At 43.3% G+C, this 26,518-nt stretch overlaps 1 protein-coding gene across 1 annotated transcript in view; it reads right to left on the reverse strand.

Annotated features, from left to right (window-relative positions):
- tpp1 (tripeptidyl peptidase I) overlaps window positions 1-26,518 on the reverse strand; it is a 32,438-nt gene that overhangs the window by 4,260 nt on the left and 1,660 nt on the right. Inside the window, exons 3-12 of the mRNA XM_080202470.1 lie at window positions 23,730-23,869; window positions 21,199-21,349; window positions 18,943-19,064; window positions 16,515-16,693; window positions 13,528-13,726; window positions 8,062-8,250; window positions 6,486-6,558; window positions 3,096-3,215; window position 2,514; window positions 1,619-1,777 (exon numbers count right to left, since the gene is read on the reverse strand). Of these exons, the coding sequence (XP_080058596.1) occupies window positions 1,619-1,777; window position 2,514; window positions 3,096-3,215; window positions 6,486-6,558; window positions 8,062-8,250; window positions 13,528-13,726; window positions 16,515-16,693; window positions 18,943-19,064; window positions 21,199-21,349; window positions 23,730-23,869 (1,333 nt within the window). The remainder of the gene's footprint in view (window positions 1-1,618; window positions 1,778-2,513; window positions 2,515-3,095; window positions 3,216-6,485; window positions 6,559-8,061; window positions 8,251-13,527; window positions 13,727-16,514; window positions 16,694-18,942; window positions 19,065-21,198; window positions 21,350-23,729; window positions 23,870-26,518) is intronic.

The following is a 26,518-nucleotide window of genomic DNA, read 5'->3' on the forward strand; positions in this document are numbered from 1 at the left end:
TTTATATGCTCTGTCTGAGGCCAGAACTCTCCATTCACCTGACGAAGGGACAAACCCCAAAAGCTTGTGAGTTTACTATCAAATAAATCGGTTGGACTTAAACCTGGTGTTGTCAGACTTTTTACTGTGTTCACACCAGTCCAACACCGGCATATCCACATCATGCACTGGATACTGCACAGACTATGGGCCCTGACAATATTTTGGCAACAAAGGTCTGTGCTCCAGACCTTGGCGCACCCCTAGCCAAGTTGTTCCAGTACCGCTGCAATACTGGCATCCACCTGGCAATGTGGAAAAATTTCTCCTGTACATAACAGGTCAAATCCAACCTGGCCAATTACTGCCCCATTGATCATCAGTAAATTGATGGAAGGGGGTCATCAACAGCGCAATCAAACAGCACTTACTCAGTTAAAACCTGGACGTGGATGCTCAGTTTGGATTCTTTCAGGATTACTTGGTTCCTGACCTCATTCCACCATGGTTCAACTGGACAAAAGAGCTGAATGCTAGAAGTGAGGTGAGAGCGTCTGCCCTTGACATCAAGGCAGCATTTGATTTTCAAAACCATAGACCCTTATAGCTTAACACAGAGCAGCTGCCTTCAATTCAAAACTTTCACAGCAGCTTACACAAAAAGGGCTTCCCAGTTTACTTAAACATTTCTTTCCTCTTTTGTCTCAGGTTCCATTGTCCTCAAACACCTCACTGAACTCAACTCCAAATATCAAACTAAAAGGGTACAGAAGAGGTTTACTAAGATGTTGCCTGGTCTGGAGGGTGTTAATAATGAGGACAGCTTGTTCTCACTGCAACGATGGAGGTTGCGTGGTGACCTGTTAGAGGTTTACAGGATTAAGTGGCATGGACAGAGTGGATAGTCAGATGCTCTCTCCTAAAGTACAGCAGTCAATTACTAGGGGACATAGGTTTAAGGTGCATGGGTAAAAGTTTAGAGGTTTTTTTTTTTTACACAGAGGGTGGTGAACGTCTGGAACGCACTGCCCAGGGAGGTGATGGGAACAGGTACAATAGCGGCATTTTAGGGGCATCTAGACAAATACATGAATAGGATGGGAATGAGAGGATACAAACTCCGTAAGTGCACGTGGTTTTAGTTTAGGCAGGCATCATGATCAACACAAGCTTGGAGGGCCAAAGCTCCTTTTCCTGTGCTGTAATGTTCTTTGTTGATGTGCACGCTCACATGGCTTAAGGTTAGAGAAGTATAATGCTGTTCCATGAGATGTTCAAGAGCGCTACGTACAGGGACTCCTTCATCGTCCCAACCCTCCACTGCAGCATGACCTCCCTCATCTATCTTGCAATTGGTCAGCCAGGCGTGGATTCATTTGAAGGTACTCTCCTCTCTTCACCCAGTGAACCTAGGACTACTAAAAAAGATTAGGTACACTCATGGCGGGTGCTGATGTTCCTCAGAGCTCATTCCCTCCCCTCTCAGTGAACGGAGACCAAAGAGAAAACAAAAATCAGGCATGTGCATGGTAAGTCCTCAGTGTTGATGTCAGTTACTCATGGTGGGTTGTGACACATGGTTTGGGAACCCCCTGGACCAAGGGATTTTAGATAGAGAGTAAATAATAATTTAACTCACTGATGTCCCAGAAATCCATGGAATTGGAATGAAGTTGCTTACAATCCAGTAGTTATCGGATAGAGCAGCAACATCAGGATAGGCACGACCACTAACATTATAGTAACTCGCTGGGGGAAGCGATTTCATTCTTTTGAGATAAGACTTCACAGCAACAGCCTATAAATGGAATAGGATAGTGCATATTATTTATTTTAAACACATCAAATCTATAACAGTTCAAGAGAAACCCAGACTTTTTAAACCTATTAATATCCTGCAATGACAGTACAACTTTGGGAGAACTTAGCCTCAGTTTCAATTTTTTTTTTGTGATCTGCTTAATAAAATCAGAGTTGTGACATTTTGGCCTCTGGTATATGACCATTCCAGGGAGAAACACATTGATGAAACTCCATTCAAAACATCTGACATCGCAGTTGCTTGGTCAAGCAACAATAATACGAACAGTATGCTTTGTCTGTATAGTGCGTAAGAAACAATACTTTTCATTATGTTAATACATGTGACAATAATAAATCAAATCAAGAATATATTGAGAATTCAAAAGGAGAAAATGTATTGGCAGACTGAAAGACTGAATGTTTGTTTATGTTCTACTCTTCACATACAACAGCACATGAAAACATGTTAGAGCACTTGTATCAAGGAATGGAAGGATTCTGGCATCTGCTTCCCTGCAAGCTGAACTCATAATCTGGTGCTAAGCGCTCCCCCCACAGAAAGAGTGTGAAAAGTGGGAGTGCGGTTCATATAAAGTATTTTTGTATGGCACACTAGACTGCCAGTTCAAACTTTAATTCTCCAGCAAGTAAAGTTTAACGTTTATTTATTAGTGTCACAAGTAGCCTTACACTGCAATGAAGTTACTGTGAAAATCCCCTAGTCACCACACTCTGGTGCTTGTTTGGATACACCGAGGGAGAAATTAGCATGGCCAATGAAATAATCAGACTTAGTTGCATGAAGAATGAAGAGGGTTTAATCTAGATCAGCTAGTCAGCAGGGCAAGTTCTGGTTTGATCATGTGGATACAAATGAAGATTTCTATTCTAAGCACATGGGTGGCATGGTGGTTAGCACTGCTGCCTTACAGTGCTAGGGACCCGGGTTCGATTCCTGGGTTGGATCACTGTACTGAATCTGCACGTTCTCCCCATGTCTGTGTGGGTTTCTTCCGGGTGCTCCAGTTTCCCTCACAGTCTAAAAGGCATACTGGTTAGTGCATTGGCCTCCCTCAGCGTACCCGAACAGGCGCCGGAGTGTGGTGACTAGGGGATTTTCACCGTAACTTCATTGCAGTGTAAGGTGACTTATGACACTAATAAATAAACTAAATTCAACACCACTGCATTACTGAAACATGCTAACTTCCTGTAATTATCTGTGGTGAATCTGTTAATCATGACTATGAATTTATTAGGAAGTGACACTCAGAAAAACAAAAATCAACCCAGTGAACAACTGGTTACTTAACTGATAGTCTGGCATCTTAAACACATTACTGAATCCGCCACCACTGATGAAGTCCGAGACTTCAGCTGTAATTTCAAAGGGATTCTTGAAGGAAGTTCCTCCCACAGTTGTGACATACGGACTGAAAGAATTTTTATATTTGGTTATAGTTGGGCATCAAACACAATAAACACCTTCAATCCAATGACATGCTTGATGCTGAGAATGCCCGCCCCCAATTCTAATCATTTCTTCTCCAAGGGGAGCCATTAGCCTAGCGGTATTATCGTTAGGCTATTAATCCAGAAACTCAGCTAATGTTCTGAGGACCCAGGTTCAAATCCTGCCACAGCAGATGGTGGATTTTGAATTCAATTAAAAAAAAATCTGGAATTAAGAATCTACTGATGACTTGTGAAACCATTGTGGTCTGGTTCAGGGGATTTTTACAGTAACTTCGTTGCAGTGTTAATGTCCTTTAGGGAAGGAAATCTGCCAGCTTAACCTGGTCTGGCCTACACGTGACTCCAGAGCCACAGCAATGTGGTTGACTCTCAATTGCCCTCAGGTGACTAGGGACGGGCAAATGAATGCTGGCCAGCCAGCAATGCCCAACAAATGAATAAAAAAAAAAATTAATAACCATTAAATGTGACTTCTGCATGAATAGGACTGATAAAATAAAATTTAAAAACTAAGAAGTAACTGGACTAAATAAACAACCGTGTGAAGCATTCGGGAACAATGTTCAGGTGGCAGTCATCTACCTGAACCTCGTGTAAAGGTTGAGTGACCAGCGGAGGAAATATTCGTTGGGCACTTTGAACATTTCTTTGACACCCAAGGCTCATCTGATTCAATTTTCAAGCCAGTCTTCATGTTCGGCTTCCTACCATATTTACTCATTATGGGTTAGCCTGTTTAAAGATTTAAATGGGGTCAGTTGTACCATCTAGATTGCAATCTTTTAGGTACAAATAGGCAGAGTGCACGCTACACCAAGTTATAAGAACAGAAGAACTAGAAGGAGGAGTAGGCCACTGGCTTCTTGAGCTTGTTCCGCCATTCAATAAGATCATGGCTGATCTTTTCAGCTGCTGAGCTCCACTTACCCACTCGTTCACCATAACCCTTAATTTCTTTACTGATCAAAAATGTATCTATCTTTGCCTTGAATGAGGTAGCCTCAACTGCTTCACGGGGCAGGAAATTCCATAGATTCATTGCCCTTTGTGTGAAGAAGTTTCTCTTCAATTCAGTCCTAAATCTGCTGCCCCTTATTTTCAGATCATGCTCCCTGGTTCTAGTTTCACCTGCCTGTGGAAACAACTTCCCCGCTTCTATTCTTTCTATTCCCTTCATAATCTTGTATGTTTCTATAAGATCTCCCCTCATTCTTCTGAATTCCAATGAGTATAGTCCCAGTCAACTCAGTCTCTCCTCATAAGCCAACCCTCTCAATTCTGGAATCAACATGGTGAATCTCCTCTACACCCCGTCCAGTGCCAGTATATCCTTTCTCAAGTAGGGAAACCAAAACTGTACACAGTACTCCAGGTGTGGCCTCACCAACACTTAATACAGCTGCAACACAATCTCACTGTTTTTAAACTCCACCCCTCTAGCAATGAAGGGCAAAGTTCCATTTGCCTTCTTAATTACCTGCTGCATCTGCAAACCAACTTTCTGTGATTCATGCACAAGAACACCCAGGTCCCCCTGCACAGCAGCATGCTGTAGTTTGTTATCATTTAAATAATAGTCTATTTTGCCATTATTCCTACCAAAATGGATGACCTCACATTTACCAACATTGTGCAACAGGCATTGTGTAGCCTCATTGGCTGTTAGGGTTGGAAGGGGCATGTGCTTGAATGCACAACACCAAGATCTTCTGTCTTGTTCTTGCACCGCTGTCAGTAAGTCGCTCCTTGAACCTACCATCTGGTTTTGTGCAGTAACTGGATGATTTTCATTGAACTAAAACAGACATTTCAGTGGAGGAGCCTGTTTGGTGTCTGGGGCTCACTATATGAATCCAACTCGAATGTGAATTTGAAACAGTTTGGGCCCCCTCATTGTGGCTTCGGTTGTGCCTCAACCATATTTGCTACTAGTTGAAAATCTCCCCTGAATATTTCCTCACTGCTTTCCCACCCTGGGTTCTTCTGTACCACACTTGACATGCCAACCCCTTCCGCCAGGTATCTGCCAATATGATGCTGTATCAGTGTGTATATAGGTCAGGATGATGAGTGACAAGACTTTCTAACTTTGCTTCCCTTAAAGTGGGGAAAGCATTTAATTTCCGATAGCCCACATGGACAAGCTGAGCACTGGCATCTGTGTGGATTTTAATTCTCTGCTGCACTGGCGTAAGCTATTTCTGATTCATTACCAATTCTAGTTTAGCCCACTAGGCTTCACAATTGCTTCTTGCAAAAAACTTATTAATTAAGTCAAAAGAAATTTTAAAACGTCAACCTTAACCGGATTACTGAAGAACAAATTAATTGTTGCTAGAGATCAGTAATGGATTGTGAAATGATACAACATGAATGATTTTTTAAGTGTCATTTGATTCATGAGGTGGAATGTTATGGATGAAGTATGGAAGACATGCCCGTATCTACATCAATGGGGATGAAGTAGAAATGGTCGAGAGCTTCAAGCTTTTTAGGTATCCAGATCACCAACAACCTGTCCTGGTCCCCCCATATCAATGTTATAGTTAAGAAAGCCCACCAATGCCTCTACTTTCTCAGAAGACTAACAAAATTTGGCATGTCCACTATGATTCTCACCAACTATTACAGATGCACCATAGAAAGTATTCTTTCTGGATGTATCACAGTTTGGTTTTGCTCCTGCTCTGTCCAAAGCCGTAAAGTTACAAAGGGTCATAAACAAAGCCCAGTCCCATCACTCAAACTAGCCTCCCACCCATTGATACCTCCTACGCTTCCTGTTGCCTCAGAAAAACTTCCAGCATAATTAAGGGCCCTACACACATTCTCTTCCACCTTCTTCCATTGGGAAAAAGATACAAAAGTTTGAGGTCACTTACCAACCGATTCAAGAACAGCTTTTTCCCTGCTGCTCCAGACTTTTGAATGGACCTATCTCGCAGTAAGTTGATCTTTCTCTACACCCTAGCTATGACTGTAACACTATATTCAGCACCCTTCCCTTTCCTTCTCCCTGTACCGTATGCTTTATCTGTATAGCACTCAAGAAACAATACGTTTCACTGTATGTATTAACAATAATAAATGAAATCAAATCAAATGATTAAAAAACTGATTTTTTTTTAGCTTGAATACTCAAGTATCTGATCTTGCAAAGCTGGTGGTATGGTGGAAAACTACATAGCTATCCATTTCAGAAGCTGCACAGTGTCTTGAGACATTACCTTGACGCAGGAAAACTTGGTTCAAAGGTATTCACACCTTTTGTAACTTCTCTGCAGCCTGCACCATCATCACCTATCACACAAGGCAAATTAATGTTAAAGTTTAATTGGCATTGCTTCTTCCATAAGTTTTTAACAATTTTCACAAGATTGCTGTGTATTTAGTCTGCAAGTAACATGCTTAATTTTATCCCCCATTTCCATGCTGATCAGTTCCTGGATATTAACTCAAGTGTGGTACATGGTGTGCAGTCCTCGATAACATCGTGGGATAGCCACGCTGCCATTTAAATTAGGCCTCTACCCCTCTGGGGCAGATAACCTTCCGTTCCCTAAATTCAGGCAACTACAAATGGTGGGATGCTAACATGTCAGGAACACAGTGCAAAATCACCACCACATTGTCCCTCCTGTCTGCACCATTTCTCCTGGAGCGTGGGAATTTAAAATGAATTTGAAATGTATTTTTCCACGTAAGCATGCATAGGTACGTAATTCAAGCATTGGTATTTACCAATGATTAGTTACTGAGGATATTGTGACTTTTAAATGTCTTTTTAAATAATTTTCCATTTTTTAAATTCACGTTTATTAACAGAGCTATGGAGAAAAACAGACTTAATCCTCATAGTTAAGATTTGACTCTTTGCCGCACCACCAAAAAATGCAAACAAAATTAAACCTCCTGGATGGTGTAGTTAAGAGACTGTTTGCAAGCCTGATTGTAAAACAAGCCAATACATATTCTTTCCTTATTGGAGGTTCGAACACACCAAGTGAATTACAAACAAATAAACTATTCATTACCAAGACTAAAGCAGATCATCTGACTGTGAGACTTCTGTGAAGCTGGGAATTAGAAACTTCAAACTCGTGCTACAAATAACGCAAAATTACCAAGTTTCAGTTAAATATGTGGAAGAGGATAAGGAAGAACAGAGGATACCAGAAGGTTTCAACGGGTCTGCCACAGTGGTTAGCACTGCTGCCTGACAGCGCCAGGGATCCGGGTTCGATTCCTGGCTTGGGTCACTTATTATCTGTGTGGAGTTTGTATGTTCTTCCCGTGTCTGCATGGGTTTTCCTCTGGGTGCTTCGGTTTCCTCCCACAGTCCAAAGATTTGCAGGTTAGGTGCATTGGCCATGCTAAATTCTCCCTCAGTGTAGCTGAACAGGTGCCAGAGTGTGGTGACTAGGGGATTTCCACAGTAACTTAAGTGCAGTGTTAATGTAACCCTATTTATGACAATAATAAATAAACTTTAACTTCTGGCATCTATTAGGAGAGTAACAGAGTTAATGTTGAGTCTGTCTTTCTCTCCTAAAAGATGCTGGGCAGACCTGCCGAGATTTCCCTGTATCCTCTGTTCTTGTTTCAGACTCCAGCATCTGCAGGATTATGATAAGTGAAGCTTTTACTATTTCCAAGAATCACTGCTGGTTTAGGTTGAGATAAATCTTGAGAAAAAACACTCCTGATTCCAAGTTTGAGTGCATCATGTGACGACTGGATTGAAAACAGGAACAAAATCTTGCTTTAGAAGCAATCGGTCAAGAGACATTTAAAAAGATTTACCAGATGCAAACAGTATTGTAAGTCCACGGACACCTGCCTTCTTGAACTCAATGTTGACTCGCTCCATATATGCCATCGATAGACTGTCTTCATCATCTCCGTAACTGATGGAGTGCACCCACGGGACAGATGACATATTACTCAATAGCACCAACCACTCTAGAAATGGTTCTTGGGATTCATGTCTGCCTGTACAGATCAACAACAGTTAATGACCTTGTCACTTGTTAACAATCTGTAAACTGAAGGATAGGAGTGGGGAAAATTTAAGATAGCCAAAGAATGGTAAATACTATACAATGCTGAATTTACACAAACACACTGGAAGATCCCGTGAGACACACTTAGCTTAAATTAGTCCTGTTCAGTAAACTCATTTAGTGTATCATAAATTGCCCCAGAGTGTGTGTGTAGGGGATGGGATGGCACTGACTGAAATTGGGGTCTTCTCATGCACACCAAACTTTAAACCCCCACAAACAAGTGGTGGCCAGAAGTCAGTGACTGTAGTATCCAGGTACAAAATTCAATCTGCCAACATATGGAACCACTGGGCATGAACACGTGGCTACAGAACCTGTGCTGAGTTGCTGTTCTCAAGTGCACAGCCGTGGAATGCCGTCCCATAGACACCAATACTCTCAGCACAAACTCAGCTGCAATGTGACCACAGAAACCTCCTCGTCTGAGAAGCAAGAAGCTGAATGTGTCACCATTAATGGAGATAGTTCACTAAGCTTTGACTCTGTGCGCACATATCACATTCCCAAAATGATGATATTTATGGCAGCCGCCAAGGTTTTGCTAATCTTCCAGTTGCAATGTTACAAAACCATTCCGAATCATACATGCTTACGCAAGAAGGATAGCTCTGTAAAAACTTACAGATTTCATAATTTCTATCTAAGGGTGCTGATTGGCCCATCAACACTCCAGTTCTTTCAACTCACTGGCTGACACAGAAGTGTCAGTCACAAGACAGATAAAATTCACCATTGGTTTCCAGTCCTCTGATCATTGTCCCACTTGACCTCCAACTCACTGGCTGACAAAAGTCACTCCAATTTTGGGCCTGGTTTCAAAGTTTATCAACTCTCCCCTTAAGCAGTGAAATACTCTCGGTCTCAATTATACCTCATGGCAAAGCAATATTTTATTTTCCTACTTTCCTTCCTCACTCTGAAGTTATTGTGATACGTACTGGATAATTTTTAACCATGTATAAAGAGCAAGAGGGTAGCCAGGGAGAGGGTTGGCCTACTCAAGGACAAGGGAGGGAATCTGTGCATGGAGCCAGAGGAAATGAGCCAGGTATTAAACGAGTACTTTGCATCAGTATTCATCAACGAGAAGGACTTGATGGATGATGAGTCCAGGGAAGGGTGTGCAGATCGTTTGAGTCATGTTAAGATCAAAAAGGAGGTGGTATTGGGGTTCTTGAGAAACATTAAGGTAGACAAGTCCCCAGGGCCTGATGGGATTTACCCCAAAATACTGAGAGAGTCAAGGGAGGAAATTGCTGGGGCCTTGAGAGAAATCTTTGTATCCTTACTGGCTACAGGGGAGGACCCAGAGGATTGGAGAATAGCCAATGTTGTTCCTTTGTTTAAGAAGGCTGGCAAGAATAATCCAAGTAATTACAGGCGGGTAAGCCTTACATCAGTGGTAGGGAAATTATTGGAGAGAATTCTTCGAGGTAGGATTTATTCCCACTAGGAAATAAGTGAACATATTAGTGAGAGGCAACATGGTTTTGTGAAGGGAAGGTTGTGTCTCGCTAACTTGTTCAAGTTTTTTGAGGGAGTGACGAAGATGATTGATGAGGATAGGGTAGTGGAGGTTGACATAGTTCTCCAAGGGCAGACTGGTGCAGAAGGTGAAATTGCATGGGATCAGAGGTGAGCTGGCAAGGTGGACACAAAACTGGCTCAGTCAAAGAGGACAGAGGGTAACAGTGGAAGGGTGTGTTTCTGAATGCAGGGCTGTGACAAGTGGCATTCTTCAGGGATCAGTGCTGGGATTTTGCTGTTTGTAATATATGTAAATGAGGAAATTGTAACTGGTTTGATTAGTAAGTTTGCGGAAGGCACAAAAGTTGGTGGATTTGTGGATAGCGATGAGGACCATCAGCGGATACAGCAGGATGTAGATCCGTTGGAGACTTGGGCAGAGAGACGGCAGGTGGAGTTTAAGCTGGACAAATGTGATTGCATTTTGGAAGCTGTAATAAGGATAGGAAATATACAGTAAATGGCAGAACCCTTAAGAGTATTAATAGGCAGAGGGATCTGGGTGTATAGGTACACAGATCACTGAAAGTGGCAACACAGGTGGAGAAGTTAGTCAAGAAGGCAACAGCATGCTTGTCTTCATCGGCCGAGGCACTGAGTTTAAAAATTGGAAGTCATGTTGCAGCTTTATAGAATCTTAGTTAGGCCGCACTTGGAATAGTGTTCAATTCTGGTCACCACACTATCAGAAAGATGTGGAGGCTTTGGAGAGGGTACAGAAAAGATTTACCAGAATGTTGCCTGGTATGGAGGGCATTAGCTATGAAGAGAGGTTGGATAAACTTGGTTTCTTCTCACTGGAACAACTGAGGTTGAGGTGTGACCTGATAGAAGTCTACAAGATTGAGAGATACGGACAGAGTGGATAGTCAGAAGTTCTTTCCCCAGGGTGGAAGAGTCAATTACCAGGGGGTACATGTTTAAGGTGCAAGGTTTAAAGGAGATGTACGAGGCAGATTTTTTACACAGAGGGTGGAAGGTGCCTGGAATTCCTTGCCAGAGGAGGCAGTGGAAGTGGATACAATAGTGGCTTTTAAAGGGGCGTCTCGACAAATGCATGTGGTCGGTGCAGACTTGATGGGCTGAGTGGCCTCCTTCTGTACTGTAGGGTTTCTATGATTTCTATGAATAGGATGGGAATAGAGGAACATGGTCCCCGGGAGGGTAGAGGGTTTTAGTTCAGTCGGGCAGCATGTTCAGTGCAGGCTTGGAGGGCTGAAGGGCATGTTCCTGTGCTGTAATTTTCTTTGTTCTTTAATTGTTCAGCAAATGCGACTAGGGAAAAGGGCTCTTGCTGTGATGTTCTCAAGGGCTACTTTTTTGGTTTTCCGGGCCTCTATTAAAAGATAGAGGAACAAGAGAATCGGAGCGGGGCAGGCAGCCACACATCCAGAACAATTAAATGTTTTTCTTTAGTTCATCTTCATAGGAACATACAAACCAGGCCAGCCTTCAACCCCATTAATTTGCCCAGCAACATTTTCTTACTAATATGGATTTACTTCAATCCCACCCTCTCATGAGGCATCTGATTCCCTAATATTGCTGGGAGGTTGCCTGTGCCCTCTTTTGTGAAGACCGAACCAAAGTATGTGTTCAATTCTTCTGCCATTTCTTTGTTCCCCGTTATAATTTCCCCAGCTTCTGACTGTAAGGGATCTACATCTGTATTTCCTAATCTTTTTCTCTTCACGTATTTATAAAAGCTTTTACACTCAGCCAGTTTCTATGTTCCCTGCAATTTTATTCTCTCACTATCTTCTCCCTTGTGATCAAATATGTTGTCCTCTTTTGCTGAACTCTACATTTGATTTGATTAATTATTGTCACATGTATTATCATAGTGAAAAGTATTGTTTCTTGCACGCTAGACAGACAAAACATATTGTTCATAGAGAAGGACATGAGAAAATGTAGTGTTACAGTCATAGCTAGGGTGTAGAGAAAGATCAACTTAATGCAAGTCCATTCAAAAGTCTGATAGCAGCAAGGAAGAAACTGTTCTTGAGTTGGTCGGTACGTGACCTCAGGCTTTTGTATCTTTTTCTCTAAGGAAGAACGTGGAAGAGAGAAAGTCCTGGGTGCGTGGGGTCCTTAATTATGCTGGCTGCTTTGCGGGGGCAGCGGGAAATGTAGCCAGAGTCAATGGATAGGAGGCTGGTTGGTGTGATGGATTGGGCTACATTCATGGTCTTTTGTAGATCCATGCAGTCTTGACAGACCAGGAGCCATACCAAATTGTGATACAACCAGAAAGAATGCTTTCTATGGTGCATCTGTAAAAGTTGGTGAGAGTTGTAGCTGACATGGCAAATTTCCTTAGTCTTCTGAGAAAATAGAGGTGTTGATGGGCTTTCTTAACTATAGTGTCGGCAGGGGGGGGGGGGGGTCCCCAGATCAGGTTGCTGGTGATCTGGACACCTACACTGTTCCCAATCCTCAGGCTTGCTGTTTTCTCTGGCAATTCTATGTGTCCCTATTGAGTTTAATATTAATCTCCCACAAGCCCATCAACTTCTTCCAGTGACTGATTATAAAGCAAATTCAAGGCTGAAAAGGTCACACTCCTTTGATCTGACCAGATTCACAACTTTTACAACACACCCAAATTCTTTTTCAAAAAAAAGCAAACAATGACAACGCCATACAACGAAGGTTGTACACAGACACTTCTCTTGCAGAAACAGTTAAAAAAAAAATAATAAAAACTGGAAACCTCCCCCCAACAATACTTTTTCTTCTTCTAGCCAAAATTTCTTAACTGTAAAAACTTTACTTACAAAATAATTTGTTACACGAAGCAAACTATTGGGGAAAGAATTTAACTTTTTTCTTAATAGAAACAAACTTCTAACAAATAAACATGAACTTTATGTCACTAACAACATGGTGGCACTGTGGTTAGCACTGCTGCTTCACAAAGCCAGGTACCCGGGTTTGATTCCTGGCTTGTGTCACCGTCTGTGTGGAGTCTGCACTTTCTCCCCGTGTCTGCATGGGTTTCCTCTGGGTTCCTCCCGCTGTCTGAAAGACGTGCTGGTTAGGTGCACTGGCCATGCTAAATTCTCCCTCAGTGTTCACAGACTGACGCTTAAGTGTGGCGACTAGGGGATTTTCATAGTAACTTCATTGCAGTGTTAATGTAAGCCAATTTGTGTCTAATAAATAAACTTTAAATTGTCCAAAATGTGGAGTCTGGAATTAGGTCAATGATGCATATTGGGACTCTGAAGTGCATACGTGTGCTGTAATTGCCTGGGGAGTTTCAAATTCCAACGGGCTGATTGCCGATTGCTCTGCCTGAGACACTCTGAAAGTCTCGTGTTGAGCTCGGGGTAAGAGGGGGCCAAAGTGAGTAATGCCCAGCATTGCTAAGGACCTGGAGATCGGGGCCAAAGTGACCAATACCCAGCATTTCTACTGACCAGGAAATTTAGGTCATATTGACCAATACTCAGCTGATTCTGTCACAATCTGTGCAAAAGCAGAAGTATCATGTGACTTCATTACTCTAAGCAAGCCAAAGTCACTATGGTTGAAAATACCAGATGATTCATGCTAGGCTGAATAAGTAGTGAAATACAATTGCCTTAGCAAGGCCACGCGATAGTGTGGTTAATCAGTCACACTGGTAGATAAAAGGTTATAGCCAGAAATTCAATAAAAGCCTACCTACCCCCATTACTGAAGACCCAGGTCGCTATGTTTGCACCGGTACTCATGATGTACTCCACATCCAGACTGGCCTCCAATCCAGCCTTTATCCCTCCTTGGCGTCCAATCACTTTATCGACTTTAGTGTGGTGCGGAAAGCTGCCACCAAATAATTTCATAAACAGCACGAGGTCCATTTGGTGAAAATATTGCTCCAGGAACTGCAGGATAAAATAACTGATCCAATTAATTTGCAAAATAGAATTCAGTTCATCATTTTTTATTACAGCCAGCCAGTTTAATGAAAATGTATGAAGCGCATATTTGAAATTCACTTCCCAAAGACCAAATAAATAAATGTATAAAATGCCCTGTTGTACTTCATTAGGTTATTCACCAGCACATCAATCTTGCTTAATTCACACTGGTTTGGCCATGCGTGGCCTTGCCCCACCAGCTATGGAGAATCCCTAACCCTACACTGCAGCCCACATTGCCCATTTATCTGTCAGACCTTTGAACTCCCACTCTCTGAACCATACTACTGTTTTCCTCATTATCAACAGCCTTCCACTGGGGACGCATGGTAGTACAGAGGTTAGCACATGCTGCCTCACAGCGCCAGGGATCCAGGTTCAATTCTTGTCGTGGGTCATTGTGTGGAGTTTGCACATTCTCCCTGTGTCTGCATGGGTTTCCTCCAGGTGCTCCAGTTTCTCCCACATTCTGAAATACATGCGGGTTAGGTGCATTGGCCCGAACAGGCACCAGACTGTGGCGACTAGGGGAATTTCACAGTAACTTCATTGCAGCGTTAATGTAATCCTTATTTGTAACTAAGGGAACTAGGAGAGGTTAAGGATCTTGAGGAGTATAAGGACTGTAGAAAGGAGCTTAAAAGGGAAATTAGGAGAGCCAGAAGGGGTCATGAGAAGACCTTGGCGGGCAAGATTAAGGAGAATCCCAAGGCCTTCTATAAATATGTGAAGGGTAAAAGGATGAGAAGAGAAGGGATAGGACCTATAAAAGGTGAAGGGGGAAAGGTCTGTGTGGAACCAGAAGAAATGGCAGAGGTGCTTAATGAGTACTTTGCCTCAGTATTCACGGTGGAAGCTGATCTGGGAGATTTTGCTACGGATTTGCAGCAGATGGAAAAGATTGAGTTTGTGGATATTAAGGTGGAGGATGTGTTAGAACTTTTGAATTCTATCAAGATAGATAAGTCGCCGGGACCAGATGGGATATACCCCAGGATACTGTGGGAGGCGAGGGAAGTGATTGCAGAGCCCCTGGCGATGATCTTTGCGTCGTCAATGGAGACGGGAGAGGTTCCGGAAGATTGGAGGATTGCGGATGTAGTCCCTATTTTCAAGAAAGGGAACAGAGATAGCCCGGGAAATTACCGACCGGTGAGTCTGACCTCAGTGGTTGGTAAGCTGATGGAGAGGCTTCTGAGGGACAAGATTTACGAGCATTTGGAGAGGTTTGACATGATCAGGAATAGTCAGCATGGATTTGTCAAGGGCAGGTCGTGCCTTACGAGCCTAGTTGAGTTCTTCGATAATGTGACTGAACACATTGACGAAGGAAGTGCCGTGGACGTGGTGTACATGGACTTCAGCAAGGCGTTTGATAAGGTCCCCCATGCAAGACTTCTTGAGAAGGTGAGAGGGCATGGGATCCAAGGGCCTTTGGCCTTGTGGATCCAGAATTGGCTTGCCTGCAGAAGGCAGAGAGTGGTTGTGGATGGGTCTTTTTCTGAATGGAGGTCAGTCACCAGTGGAGTGCCCCAGGGATCTGTTCTCAGACCCTTGCTGTTTGTCATTTTCATAAATGACCTGGATGAGGAAGTGGAGGGATGGGTAAGTAAGTTCGCTGATGACACGAAGGTCGGTGGTGTTGTGGATGGTCTGGAAGGATGTCAAAAGTTGCAGCAGGACATAAATAGGATGCAGGACTGGGCGGAGAAGTGGCAGATGGACTTCAACGCGGATAAATGCATAGTCGTCCATTTTGGCAGAACCAACGGGATGAACGAGTACACTATCAAGGGCAGGAGTCTTAGTAGTGTTGAAGAGCAGAAGGATCTTGGGGTCCGGGTCCACAGGACTCTTAAATCGGCCTCGCAGGTGGAAGAGGTGGTCAAGAAGGCGTATGGTGCACTGGCCTTCATTAATCGAGGGATTGAGTTTAGGAGTCGGGAGGTAATGCTGCAACTTTATAAGACCCTTGTCAGGCCTCATTTGGAGTACTGTGCGCAGTTCTGGTCGCCTCACTATAGGAAAGACGTAGAAGCTATTGAAAGGGTACAGAGGAGATTTACAAGGATGTTGCCTGGACTGGGAGGCATGCCTTATGAAGTTAGGTTGAGGGAGCTGGGTCTCTTTTCCCTGGAGAGACGAAGGTTGAGAGGCGACCTGATAGAGGTTTATAAAATGTTGAGAGGAATGGATAGGGTGGATTCTCAGAGGCTATTTCCCCGGGTTGAAATGGTCGCTACGAGAGGACACAGATTTAAGGTGCGGGGAGGAAAGTACAGAAGTGATGTTAGGGGTAAGTTTTTCACTCAGAGGGTGGTGAGTGAGTGGAATCGGCTGCCGTCAGTGGTGGTGGAGGCGAACTCGCTGGGGTCTTTTAAAAGACTTCTGGATGAGTATATGGGGTTTTATGGGATTGGGGGTTATAGATAGGTGTTGATGTGATCGGCGCAACTCGTGGGCCGAAGGGCCTGTTTGTGCTGTAGTGTTCTATGTTCTAATAAATAAACTTTAAGCTTTCAATTCTGGCTCCTCAACCACAATTTTATTTATCTCTCTGTTCCCAAATTCATACTCAAATATAGTTTGAATATAGTCAAATATTTCAAGGATCACCGCTGTCTGAAGCTTGGTGAGGTCCCTTTCCTCACAAGATGGCATTCGCATTTCTCTGTGCAAAATACCACTTCGGCAAATAGACAACTGGGAGGTGTAGGGGATCATATCGGAGAGGGTATAGTTAACAGCGTACCTGCACCACAGCTTGACTGCTGGTCGCATGAGACCCAACGTCATTCGCAGTAAGATTATATCGTTTCCTCACCACACTGGGTGTCACTCCCAAGTGGAAGCCTGCTTTTCTGCGCTGGCCAGTTCTCCACGCCTTGCTTATTACAGTATTTTTCAAAGGGAATCGATGCACACCTCCAACTATAATAAATATTTCAAAAAATAATACAACTTACCACCGGAAAGCAATATTTCCTGCCAACATTTTCAATCCATATATTTGGACAGGCTGGACATTAACGCAGCTATGTAAATGCAAAATGTTGCTCTTTATTCTTTCATGGGATATGGCGCCACTGGTTGCAGCATTAGTTGACCATTTCTAAATGCCCTTGAACTGAGTGGCTTGCTAGGCCATTTCAGAGGGAAGTTAAGAGTCAACCATGTTGTTGAGGGTCTGGAGTCACAACTAAGGGAGGCCAAGTAAGGGAGGCAGATTCCCTTTCCCTCAGACATGAGTGAGCCAGATGGATTTTCAAGTTTATTTATCAGTGTCACAAATAGGCTTACATTAATACTGTGACAATTCCCCAGATGCCATGCTCCAACGCCTGTTTGGGGTACACTGAGGTAAAGTTTAGCATGGCCAATGCACATCTTTCGGACTGTGGGAGGAAACCGGAGGAAACCCACATAGACACAGGGAGAACATGCAAACTCCACACAGACAGAGACCCAAGCCGGGAATCTAACTCGGCCCCTGGCACCATGAGGGAGCAGTGCTAACCATCTGCCACTGCGCTGCCCTGCAATTTAACGGCAAGCGATGATAGTAACAATGAGACTAGCTTTCAATTACAGATTTTATTAATTTATATTCCACCAGTTGACAAGGTGTGATTTGAACCCATGTCCCCTGAGCATTATCTTGGGCTTCTGGACTGCTAGCCCAGTGACATGTGACCATCTCCCTAATTTTGCTGAAACAGAGCTGCTGTGAAAAGTGAACTGAATGGAGGGGAAAATAACTCAGAAAGGATGGGCTTTGGCAGCAAGCTGGTGCATTAGTGCACTAGGGCCTTGTGTTAGTGCATGGTAGGTGCCAAGTAGAGGGCAAGTGGGGAAACACTCTTGATTTGTTCTGTCATGCTTCTTAATAGCTATTTCAGGGAAGGATTATGAGACAATTGCACGTACTGGTTGTAGCACAAAATTACGACAGACTTTGGTGCACCCACTGCGTATATTTGGGCATGAATGGAAGAGATATATATTTAGAAATTGAACTGGGGAAAGTACTTTAGAAAATACCATAGATTGATGATATCAATTTGAAGCCAGATTAAAGAAACAAGGAGGGGTAACCAAATTATTGTTCCAGATGATTTGAATTATCCCCTTATCGACTGGGTCAGAGCTGGGAGAAAGAAGTGAAATCATATCTTTCCTCCAACAATCTGTTAGCAGATCTACAAAGGTGAATGTGTTGCTAGGTCTGATTACTAGTCTCAAAAAAAAAAATAGGTGGATGAGTAGCAACCACAAGGTGACAAGATTTAAGATGCAACTCGAATGGGAAAATATGAGGACAAGAAATAAATTGGATTAGGCTGGCTTTTCAAAGGAAAATTTAACGAAGGTAAAATTGAAGGCAAAATCAGCACACAAAAGGTAACAAAAGTTACAGAATAAGAATATTCAATTTAAAAGAAAAATGTTGGTCGTTTAAGGATGTCACGGATCCTCAATTTATAGAAGATAATCAAAAAAGTAGCAGAGATTTTAATAAATAATTGCTAAAGTCAAAGAGAGGGACATCGGAAAAGAAGTGAATTGTAAGTAATTGAGAATGAGATGAATGATATGGCGAATGGATAAAAGGGCATTTTTTTTTTAGGTAAATTTTATGTTCTATCTTTTAGAAGCAGCACAGCGGTTAGCACTACTGCCTTACAGCGCCAAGGATCTGGGTTCAATTCCATTCTTGGGTCACTGTGTGAAGTTTGCACATTCTCCCTATGTCTGCGTGGGTTTCCTCTGGGTACTCCGCTTTCCTCCCACAGTCCAAAGATGTGCAGGTTAGGTTGATTGGTCATGCTAAATTGACCCTAGTGTCAGGGGATTGGCAGGGTAAATACTTGGGGTTATGGGAGTAGGACTTGGGTGGGATTGCAGTCAGTGCAGACCTGATGGGCCAAATGGTCTCCTCTGCACTGCATGGATTCTATGAAGAGGATAACTATTCCACACTCCCAACCAGAAAGCCCACCTGTGTGGAATATTTTCAGAAGCTTGGTTAGGAGATTCCCGAATCAGACAGCTGACAGCCTTCAAAAACATCAGTCCAACTAAAACATTCTAACCAGTCAGAAAAGGGGTAGAATGCCATGTATCAAACTCTTCGCATTTACAGACAACACTATCCAAAGCGATATTGGCTAAAAGCTCACCAGCATCAACGTGTTTCGCCACTTCTTCAGGGATTTCATACTTAACCGGTGATCGTATTACGGTGCGATGGCCGTCAGTATAACGAATAAACTTTGATCCAGTCAGAAGCTTCTCAGCAGTGCTGAAATAACAGAATAATTCCATGAATTTGTACCATAAACAGTCCCTGAACTCAAAGCCAAACTTCTCTTGGTTGAATACCAGCAAAACCAAAGCCACGTGTTTGGTTCGTGCCATGTAGTTCTGCTCCTCGGTTCACTTATTTCTCTAACTGCCCGCTCGAAATGAACTCGATGGCACACACAAGCGGCATTCTATTCAATCTCATTAGCAGGGCTGCAACCAATTTTGGTTTTTCCATTTTTGGATCAACACAGAAGCCATCCTCCGGATTGCACGTAGAATCCCGACAGTGCAGGGATGGTCCATTGAGCCTTCACTGACGATAATTGAGCCTTCACTGACGAATTCATTGGAGTTCTATGAGGATGTGTCTAGGGCAGTGGACAGAGGCGAGCCGGTGGATGTGGTCTTTCTTGATTTTCAGAAGGCGTTTGACAAGATACCTCACAAGAGGTTATTGCAGAAGGTAAGGGGCCATGGAGTTGGGGGTAGGGTGTTAGCGTGGATAGAGGATTGGCTGTCAAATAGGAAGCAGAGAGTGGGGGCCAATGGGTGCTATTCGGATTGGCGGTTGGTGACTAGTGTAGTGCCCCAGGGGTCGGTGCTGGGGCCTCAGCTATTTACCGTTTATATAGATGATCTGGAGGAGGGAACCGAGTGTATTTTGTCGAAATTTGCTGATGACACCAAGATTGGTGGAAGGGAAAATTGTGTGGAGGGTGTGGAGAGTCTGCAGAAGGGTCTAGATAGGCTGGGCGAATGGGCCAGGAACTGGCAAATGGAATTTAATGTTGGCAAGTGTGAGGTGGTCCACTTTGGTAGGAATAATGGTAAGAAGGACTATTACTTACGTGGCGAAAAACTGCAGCAGGCGACGGTGCAGAGGGACCTCGGGGTCCTTGCGCATGAGTTGCAAAAACCCAACCTGCAGGTGCAGCAGGTGGTCAGGAAGGCGAATGGGATGCTGGCCTTCATAGCGAGGGGGATTGAATATAAAAGTAGGGAGGTCTTGCTGCGGCTGTATAGGGCACTGGTGAGGCCGCAGCTGGAGTACTGTGTGCAGTTTTGGTCGCCGCACTTACGCAAGGATATTTTGGCCTTGGAGGGAGTGCAGAGGAGGTTTACTAGGCTGATGCCGGAGTTGAGGGGGTTGAGCTATGAGGGGAGGCTGAATAAACTAGGCTTGTACTCGTTAGAGTTCAGAAGAATGAGGGGAGATCTCATTGAGACATATAAGATGATGAATGGGATGGATGGGATAGAGGTGGAGAGACTCTTCCCGCTCAGAAAGGACAGTAGGACTAGGGGGCACAGCCTCAAGATAAAGGGGGGGGGGGGTGCGGTTTAGAACGGAGTTGAGGAGGAACTTCTTCACTCAAAGGGTGGTGAATCTCTGGAATTCTCTGCCCGTTGAAGTGGTGGAGGCTGCCTCGCTAAATATTTTTAAGACGCGGGTTGATGGGTTTTTGATAAGCGAAGGGATTAAGGGTTATGGGGAGAGGGCGGGAATGTGGAACTGAGCCACAACAGATCAGCCATTATCTTATTGAATGGCGGGGCAGGCTCGAAGGGCTGGATGGCCTACTCCTGCTCCTATTTCTTATGTTCTTATGATCTTATAATCCCACCCAGGCCCCATCCCCATAACCTCACTTATTTACCCTTCCAATCCCCCTTACACTAATTTGTCATGGCCAATGAACCTAACTTGTGCATCCTTGGAGTGTGGGAGGAAACCAGGGCACCCGGAGGAAACCCACGCAGACACGAGAATGTGCAAACTCCACACAGTGATCCAAGGCCAGAATTGAGCCAGGATCCCTGGCACCCTGGGGCAGCAGTGCATCACAGGGCTGTCACATGAGCAGATCCTGTGAAACCAATCCTTAATTTTTGTAGCAAGGAGACTGCAGCTAACTGAGTTGTTGATGAATACAGTTTGTTCAGGCTTGTTCTTAAAATGTATGTGTGCCTTCATAAAGGTTTCTGCATGTGCTTTGTGTGTAACTCTCAAATTAATGTCCTGAGAAACTTACTCCTTATAATAGCTGGGTATAGCTCCCATAAATACTTACAAACTTAAGCCTCAAAAGACAAGTAGCAAACATTCCACAGCACAGACGTCTTCTCACCTGGCAGACATGAAACATTTCAAGAAATCTAAAGTCTGGACTGTGGAACAGTTTTGTACACCATTATCCCTTAGCCACGTCCATACAGTTTTCAGCGTTGCTTCTGAAGGTTGAATCAGACTGGATAACTGATCCAAGGAGAGGTATTTACCTAGGGAATAACAAGACAGCAACTCACTATCAATCTAAATAAATATTTTGCAACAAATCAGCCAAAGTCGCAGTGATTCTTACTAAATAACCTTTAAGAATCAGTCACAAATTTTAGGTTGGAATCAGTCAACTATTCACATTTGAGATGCTTCCAAAGGGAGCCTTGCTTTCTCAGGTGGTACAAAACACTTAAACATTACAAATAAAAACAAGAAATTAAAAACTGGAAATATGAAATACGGACAAAAAGAATGCTAGGATAATATGGGTTTCAGGAAGCCACTTCGTCCATCTTAACTCCTCCATTCACAGAATTCCTATCATCTGACCCACCATGCCCCCCAGTCAACATCCCAACTAATGCAATTGCTGCTGAAATTATCACAGGCTTTTTGGCTCTATCACATTACCAGTTTACTCCACATGTCACTCACCATGTGAAGAAATGTTTCCTGAGATCTGTTCTAAAATGATCTTTTATGAGTTTAGAAATGTGCTCACTAGCTCTTGTTCACAACTCAAAACTCTACATTGAGGATCTGTCATGGTGCTCTTTTCTGCACTACCTGTAGTGTTTGAATGTCTTTCTTGGTCATTAGAAAGTCACTGTAAAGTTCGTTCATTAATGCCTGACCTCAACTGCACTTCTTTGGCCATGGAGTTCAATCTTTTGGCTTTGTTGATTGTTGCTCTGCATTGGTTGGACAAATTCAGCATGGAATCTACCAAGACCCCTAATCAAATTCAATGTAATTCCTGGCTGTATCCAGGCCATCTACAAGTTCATAAGATATAGGAGCAGAATTAGGCCATTCGGCCCATTGAGTCTGCTCCACCATTTGATCATGGCTGACATGCTCATCTCCATTTTCCTGCTTTCTCTCCATAATCTTTCAACGCATTACCAATTGAATCTAATCTTCCTTAAATTTGCTCACTGTCCCAGTATCCACTGCACTTTGGGGTAGCGAATTCCACAGATTGACAACCCTTTGGGAGAAGTAGTTTCTTTTCAACTCTGTTTTAAATTTGCTATCCCTTATCCCAAGACTGTGACCTCTCATCCTAGAATGCCCCACAAGAGGAAGCATCCGCTCCACGTCTACTTTGTCCATACCTTTTATCATCTTGTATACCTCAATCTGAGTTCCCCTCATTCTTCTAAATTCCAAAGAGTATAGGCCAAAACCGTTCAATCTCTCTTCGTACGACAAACCCCCTCATCTCTGGAATCAAATCTAGTGAACCTCCTCTGAACTACCTCCAACGCCACTACATCTTTCCTCAAATAAGAGGACCAAAATCGTGCACAATACTCCAGGTGTGGCCTCACCAATGCCTTGTATATTTGCAACAATACTTCCTTACCTTTATATTCTATTCCTTTAGCTATAAATGCAACATTCCATTCGCTTTCTTAATTATCTGCTGTACCTGCATGCTAGCTTTCTGTGACTCATCTATTCCTCCTTCCTTTCTGTAGCGCATTACACTTGTCTACTTGAAGCTTCATTTGCTATTTTCCTGCCCATTTAAAAAAAATTTTGCCCGATTAATTCTATTTGAGTTGTGCTTGCCGAACCCACTGCCCTTCCTCGTTTGGTATTATCTTTAAATTTGATGATTATACATTGAATTTCTGAATCCGTATCACTTACGTAAATGAAAACAATAGTATCGAACTCCTGAGGTACCCCATTCAATACCTACCATTCCGCCACACAACCCCGCTGTAATGAATACCCACAATTTCCTACAGCTTTTTACAGATTCCTGAATAGCCAGAGCTGTACATTTAATTGACATGGAAATTACGGGAAAAGTATTTTGAACACGTAGGTGTGTCAAGTCATAGGGCTTCTCACTGAGGATGTAACTTCTTCAGAGAAGTTGCAGAATTTGGTACAGCAGAATCACCTCAGAATTCAAGCCAAATCCACGCACGCCCCCTCCCAATTTATAGGTAATGGATCCCATTTTAAACTCAAAAGTCAAAATAACTAACAGAGCTAAAGAAACTGTCGCCACTGAATAACTATAGGAAGACTCTTTTTAAAAAAGATATTGTGATGCATTTGCCTGTAAACATTTGAAGACTTTAAAAATAATCAGTTTAGCTTTCACAGACTCCAGTTAGGAAATTCCTTGATTCCTCAGATCTGCTCCTACCCTGTTACTTTATCACAAGTCTGCTGGAAGCTCTGTTTTACAAGTATAAAGAAATGTTCCTCCTCCACTTAAATATGTGAAGACTTAAGGAGCTTGGGGGTTGTGTTTAGGACCAGAATATACTGGACAAGCTTGTCACAGAAAATCCTAAAGACCATTTCTAACGTATAAAACTCCATAGAAGAAACATAATGTTTTCTGCATATTACCGTATTTGGGAGAATGTCGATCTGATACTTGCTCCAGTAGTTTGTGGAGTTTGTCAGTATTTTGCTGCTTCAGTGCAAAAGTGAGCAGTATTTGATCAGAGGCCAATACTCGCCCTACAGGTATCCAGCCAGTAGGAATGCTGCAGGAAAACAGTAAATTCATTATAGAAACATAGAAACCCTACAGTGCAGAGAGACGCCATTTGGCCCATCAAGACTGCACTGACCACAATCCCACCCAGGTCCTACCCCCATATCTCTACATCTTTACCCACTAATCCCTCTAACCTACACATCTCAGGACACTAAGTGCAATTTTTAAGCATGGCCAATCAACCTAGCCTGCACATCTTTGGACTGTGGGAGGAAACCGGAACATCCGGAGGAAACCCACACAGACACGAGGAAAATGTCATTATACAAATCATTTAACCAGTGGTGTATGTTGGATCATACAACCTTTAGTATTCAAATCACACAAATTAAAGAACCAAATTCAGCTAAAATAACAGAGATGACTGATGACAGGATCATCATGATCTAAAAAGTTGGCCTGGATCTTCTGAGCCCAGCTTTCAAAGAAACGCAGGGTGCAGCATGCCACGGACAGCTCTCTTGCAGTGGTGTAGTCAGGGAGGTTGGACACTTTTCCCGCTGTTTTATGGCATTAGCTGCCAAATGGTCAGCTTAGAAAGGGAGGGACAATGGCCAGGGAAATGAAGGCTTAGCAAACATGCTGGTGTGTTTTGAAGAAACGACAAAGATGGTTAATGAGGGCAATGTGATCAACGGACTTCCAAAGGGTGGAACAGTGGTTATGGGTGGCACAATGATTAGCACTGCTGCCTCACAGTACCAGGGACTCGGATTCAATTCCAGCCTTAGGTAACTGTCTGTGTGGAGGCTGCATGTTCTCCCTGCATCTGCATGGGTTTCTTCCAGGCGCTCCAGTTTCCTGCTACATTCCAAAGATGTGCAGGTTAGGTGGACTGGGCCATGTTAAGTTGACCCTTAACATTAGGAGATTAGCAGGGTAAATGTGTAGGGTTATGGGGATAGGGCTTGGTTGGGATTGTTGGTGTAGGCTCAATGGGCCAAATGGCCTCCTTCTGCATTATAGGGATTAGAGCACTGTTCAAAAAACTTGTGAAAGTCACAGCTCATGGAATAAAAGGGGCAGTAGCAATGTCGATATGACATTGTGACAGGAAATGGAGAACTGCGGTTAAAGGATGTCAGTCAGGCTTGAGGAAGGTTAGTGGTGGAGTTTCACAGAGGTCAGTACGGGGACACTTGCTTTTCCTGATATACATGAATGACCTAGACCTTGGTGTACAGAGCACAATTTCAAATATGTGGATGATATGAAACTTGGAGGGATTGTGAACTGCCAGGAGGATAGAATAGAATTTCAAAAGGCAAAGACAAATTGGTAGAATGAGCAGACAAGTGGCAGATAAACTCTTTTTTAGTCATTTGTGGGACATGGGTGTCACTGGCTGGCCAGCATTTATTGCCCATCTCTCATTGCCCAAGGGTAGTTGAGAGTCAACCACACTGCTGTGGCTCTGGAGTCACATGTAGGCCAGGTAAGGACAGCAGATTTTCTTCCCTAAAGGACATTAATGAACCAGATGGGTTTTTCTGACAATTGACAATGGTTCTCAGTAGATTCTTATTTTCAGAATTTCCAGAAATTTTTTATTGAATTCCAATTCCGCTATCTGTTGTGGCGGGATTCGAACCTAGGGCCGCAGAACGTTGGCTGAGTTTCTGAATTAACAGTCTAGCGATAATACCACTCAGCAATTGCTTCCCCACTTCAATGCAGAGAAACGTAATTCATTTTGGTAAGAAGAACTGTAGCAGACAATACAAAATAAAGGATATAACTCTGCAGGAGCAGAGGGATCTGAGTGCACATGTGCATTAATCACTGAAGATGGCAGGACAGGTTGAGAGTATGGTTAATAAAGTACACAGCATCCTCGGCTTTATTAATAGGGGTATAGAATACAAGAACAAGGAGGTTACATTGAACTTGTGTTAGATACTATTTCACCCTCAGCTAGAATACTGCATCCAGTCCTGTGCATTGCACTAGTGGAAGGATATGAAGGCATTACAGCAGGGGTACCAGGGATGTCAACTTCAGTTACAGCGATTGGAGAAGTTAGGACTGTTTTCCTTGGAGGAGAGAAGCAGGGAGGAGATTTGATGGAGGTATTCAAAATTGCAAGGGGTCTCGACAGAGTAGAGAGAGAGAGAGAGAGAGAGAGAGAGAGAGAGACTGTTCCTGCTTGTGAAAGATGAGGGGGTCCAGATTATGGTAATTGGCATAAGCAGCAAAAGTGATACAGGACAAAAAAAAATGTTCCCGCAGCAAGTTAAAGTTACGGAACATACTTTGGTGGATCAATTGGCAGATCCAAAAAGATATTAGCCTGCTACCTGAAAAGGAAAAATATGAAGGGTTGTGGGGAGAAGGTGGGGAAATGGCACTGAATGGATTTCTCACATGGAGTGACACCGCAGACACCATGGGCAGAATTTTCCCATCCTGCAGGATTTTCTGGTCTTGGGGCTAGCAGGGCTGGAACATCCTGTCCCATGGGCTGAAAGGACTCCTTCTGTGCTGCAACTAATGTGATAAATGATAATGTGACTAAAGCTTAGCAGTGATGTTATAGAGGTCTATCAAATAATGACAGGTATAGATAACGTAGATAGTCAATATATTTTCCCCAAAGGTAGGGGAGTCTGAAACTAGAGGGCACAGGTTTAAGGTG

The sequence above is a fragment of the Carcharhinus amblyrhynchos genome, chromosome 14, assembly GCF_965287045.1.
Source record: "Carcharhinus amblyrhynchos chromosome 14, sCarAmb.v2.hapA, whole genome shotgun sequence".
Classification (NCBI taxonomy): Eukaryota; Metazoa; Chordata; class Chondrichthyes; order Carcharhiniformes; family Carcharhinidae; genus Carcharhinus; species Carcharhinus amblyrhynchos.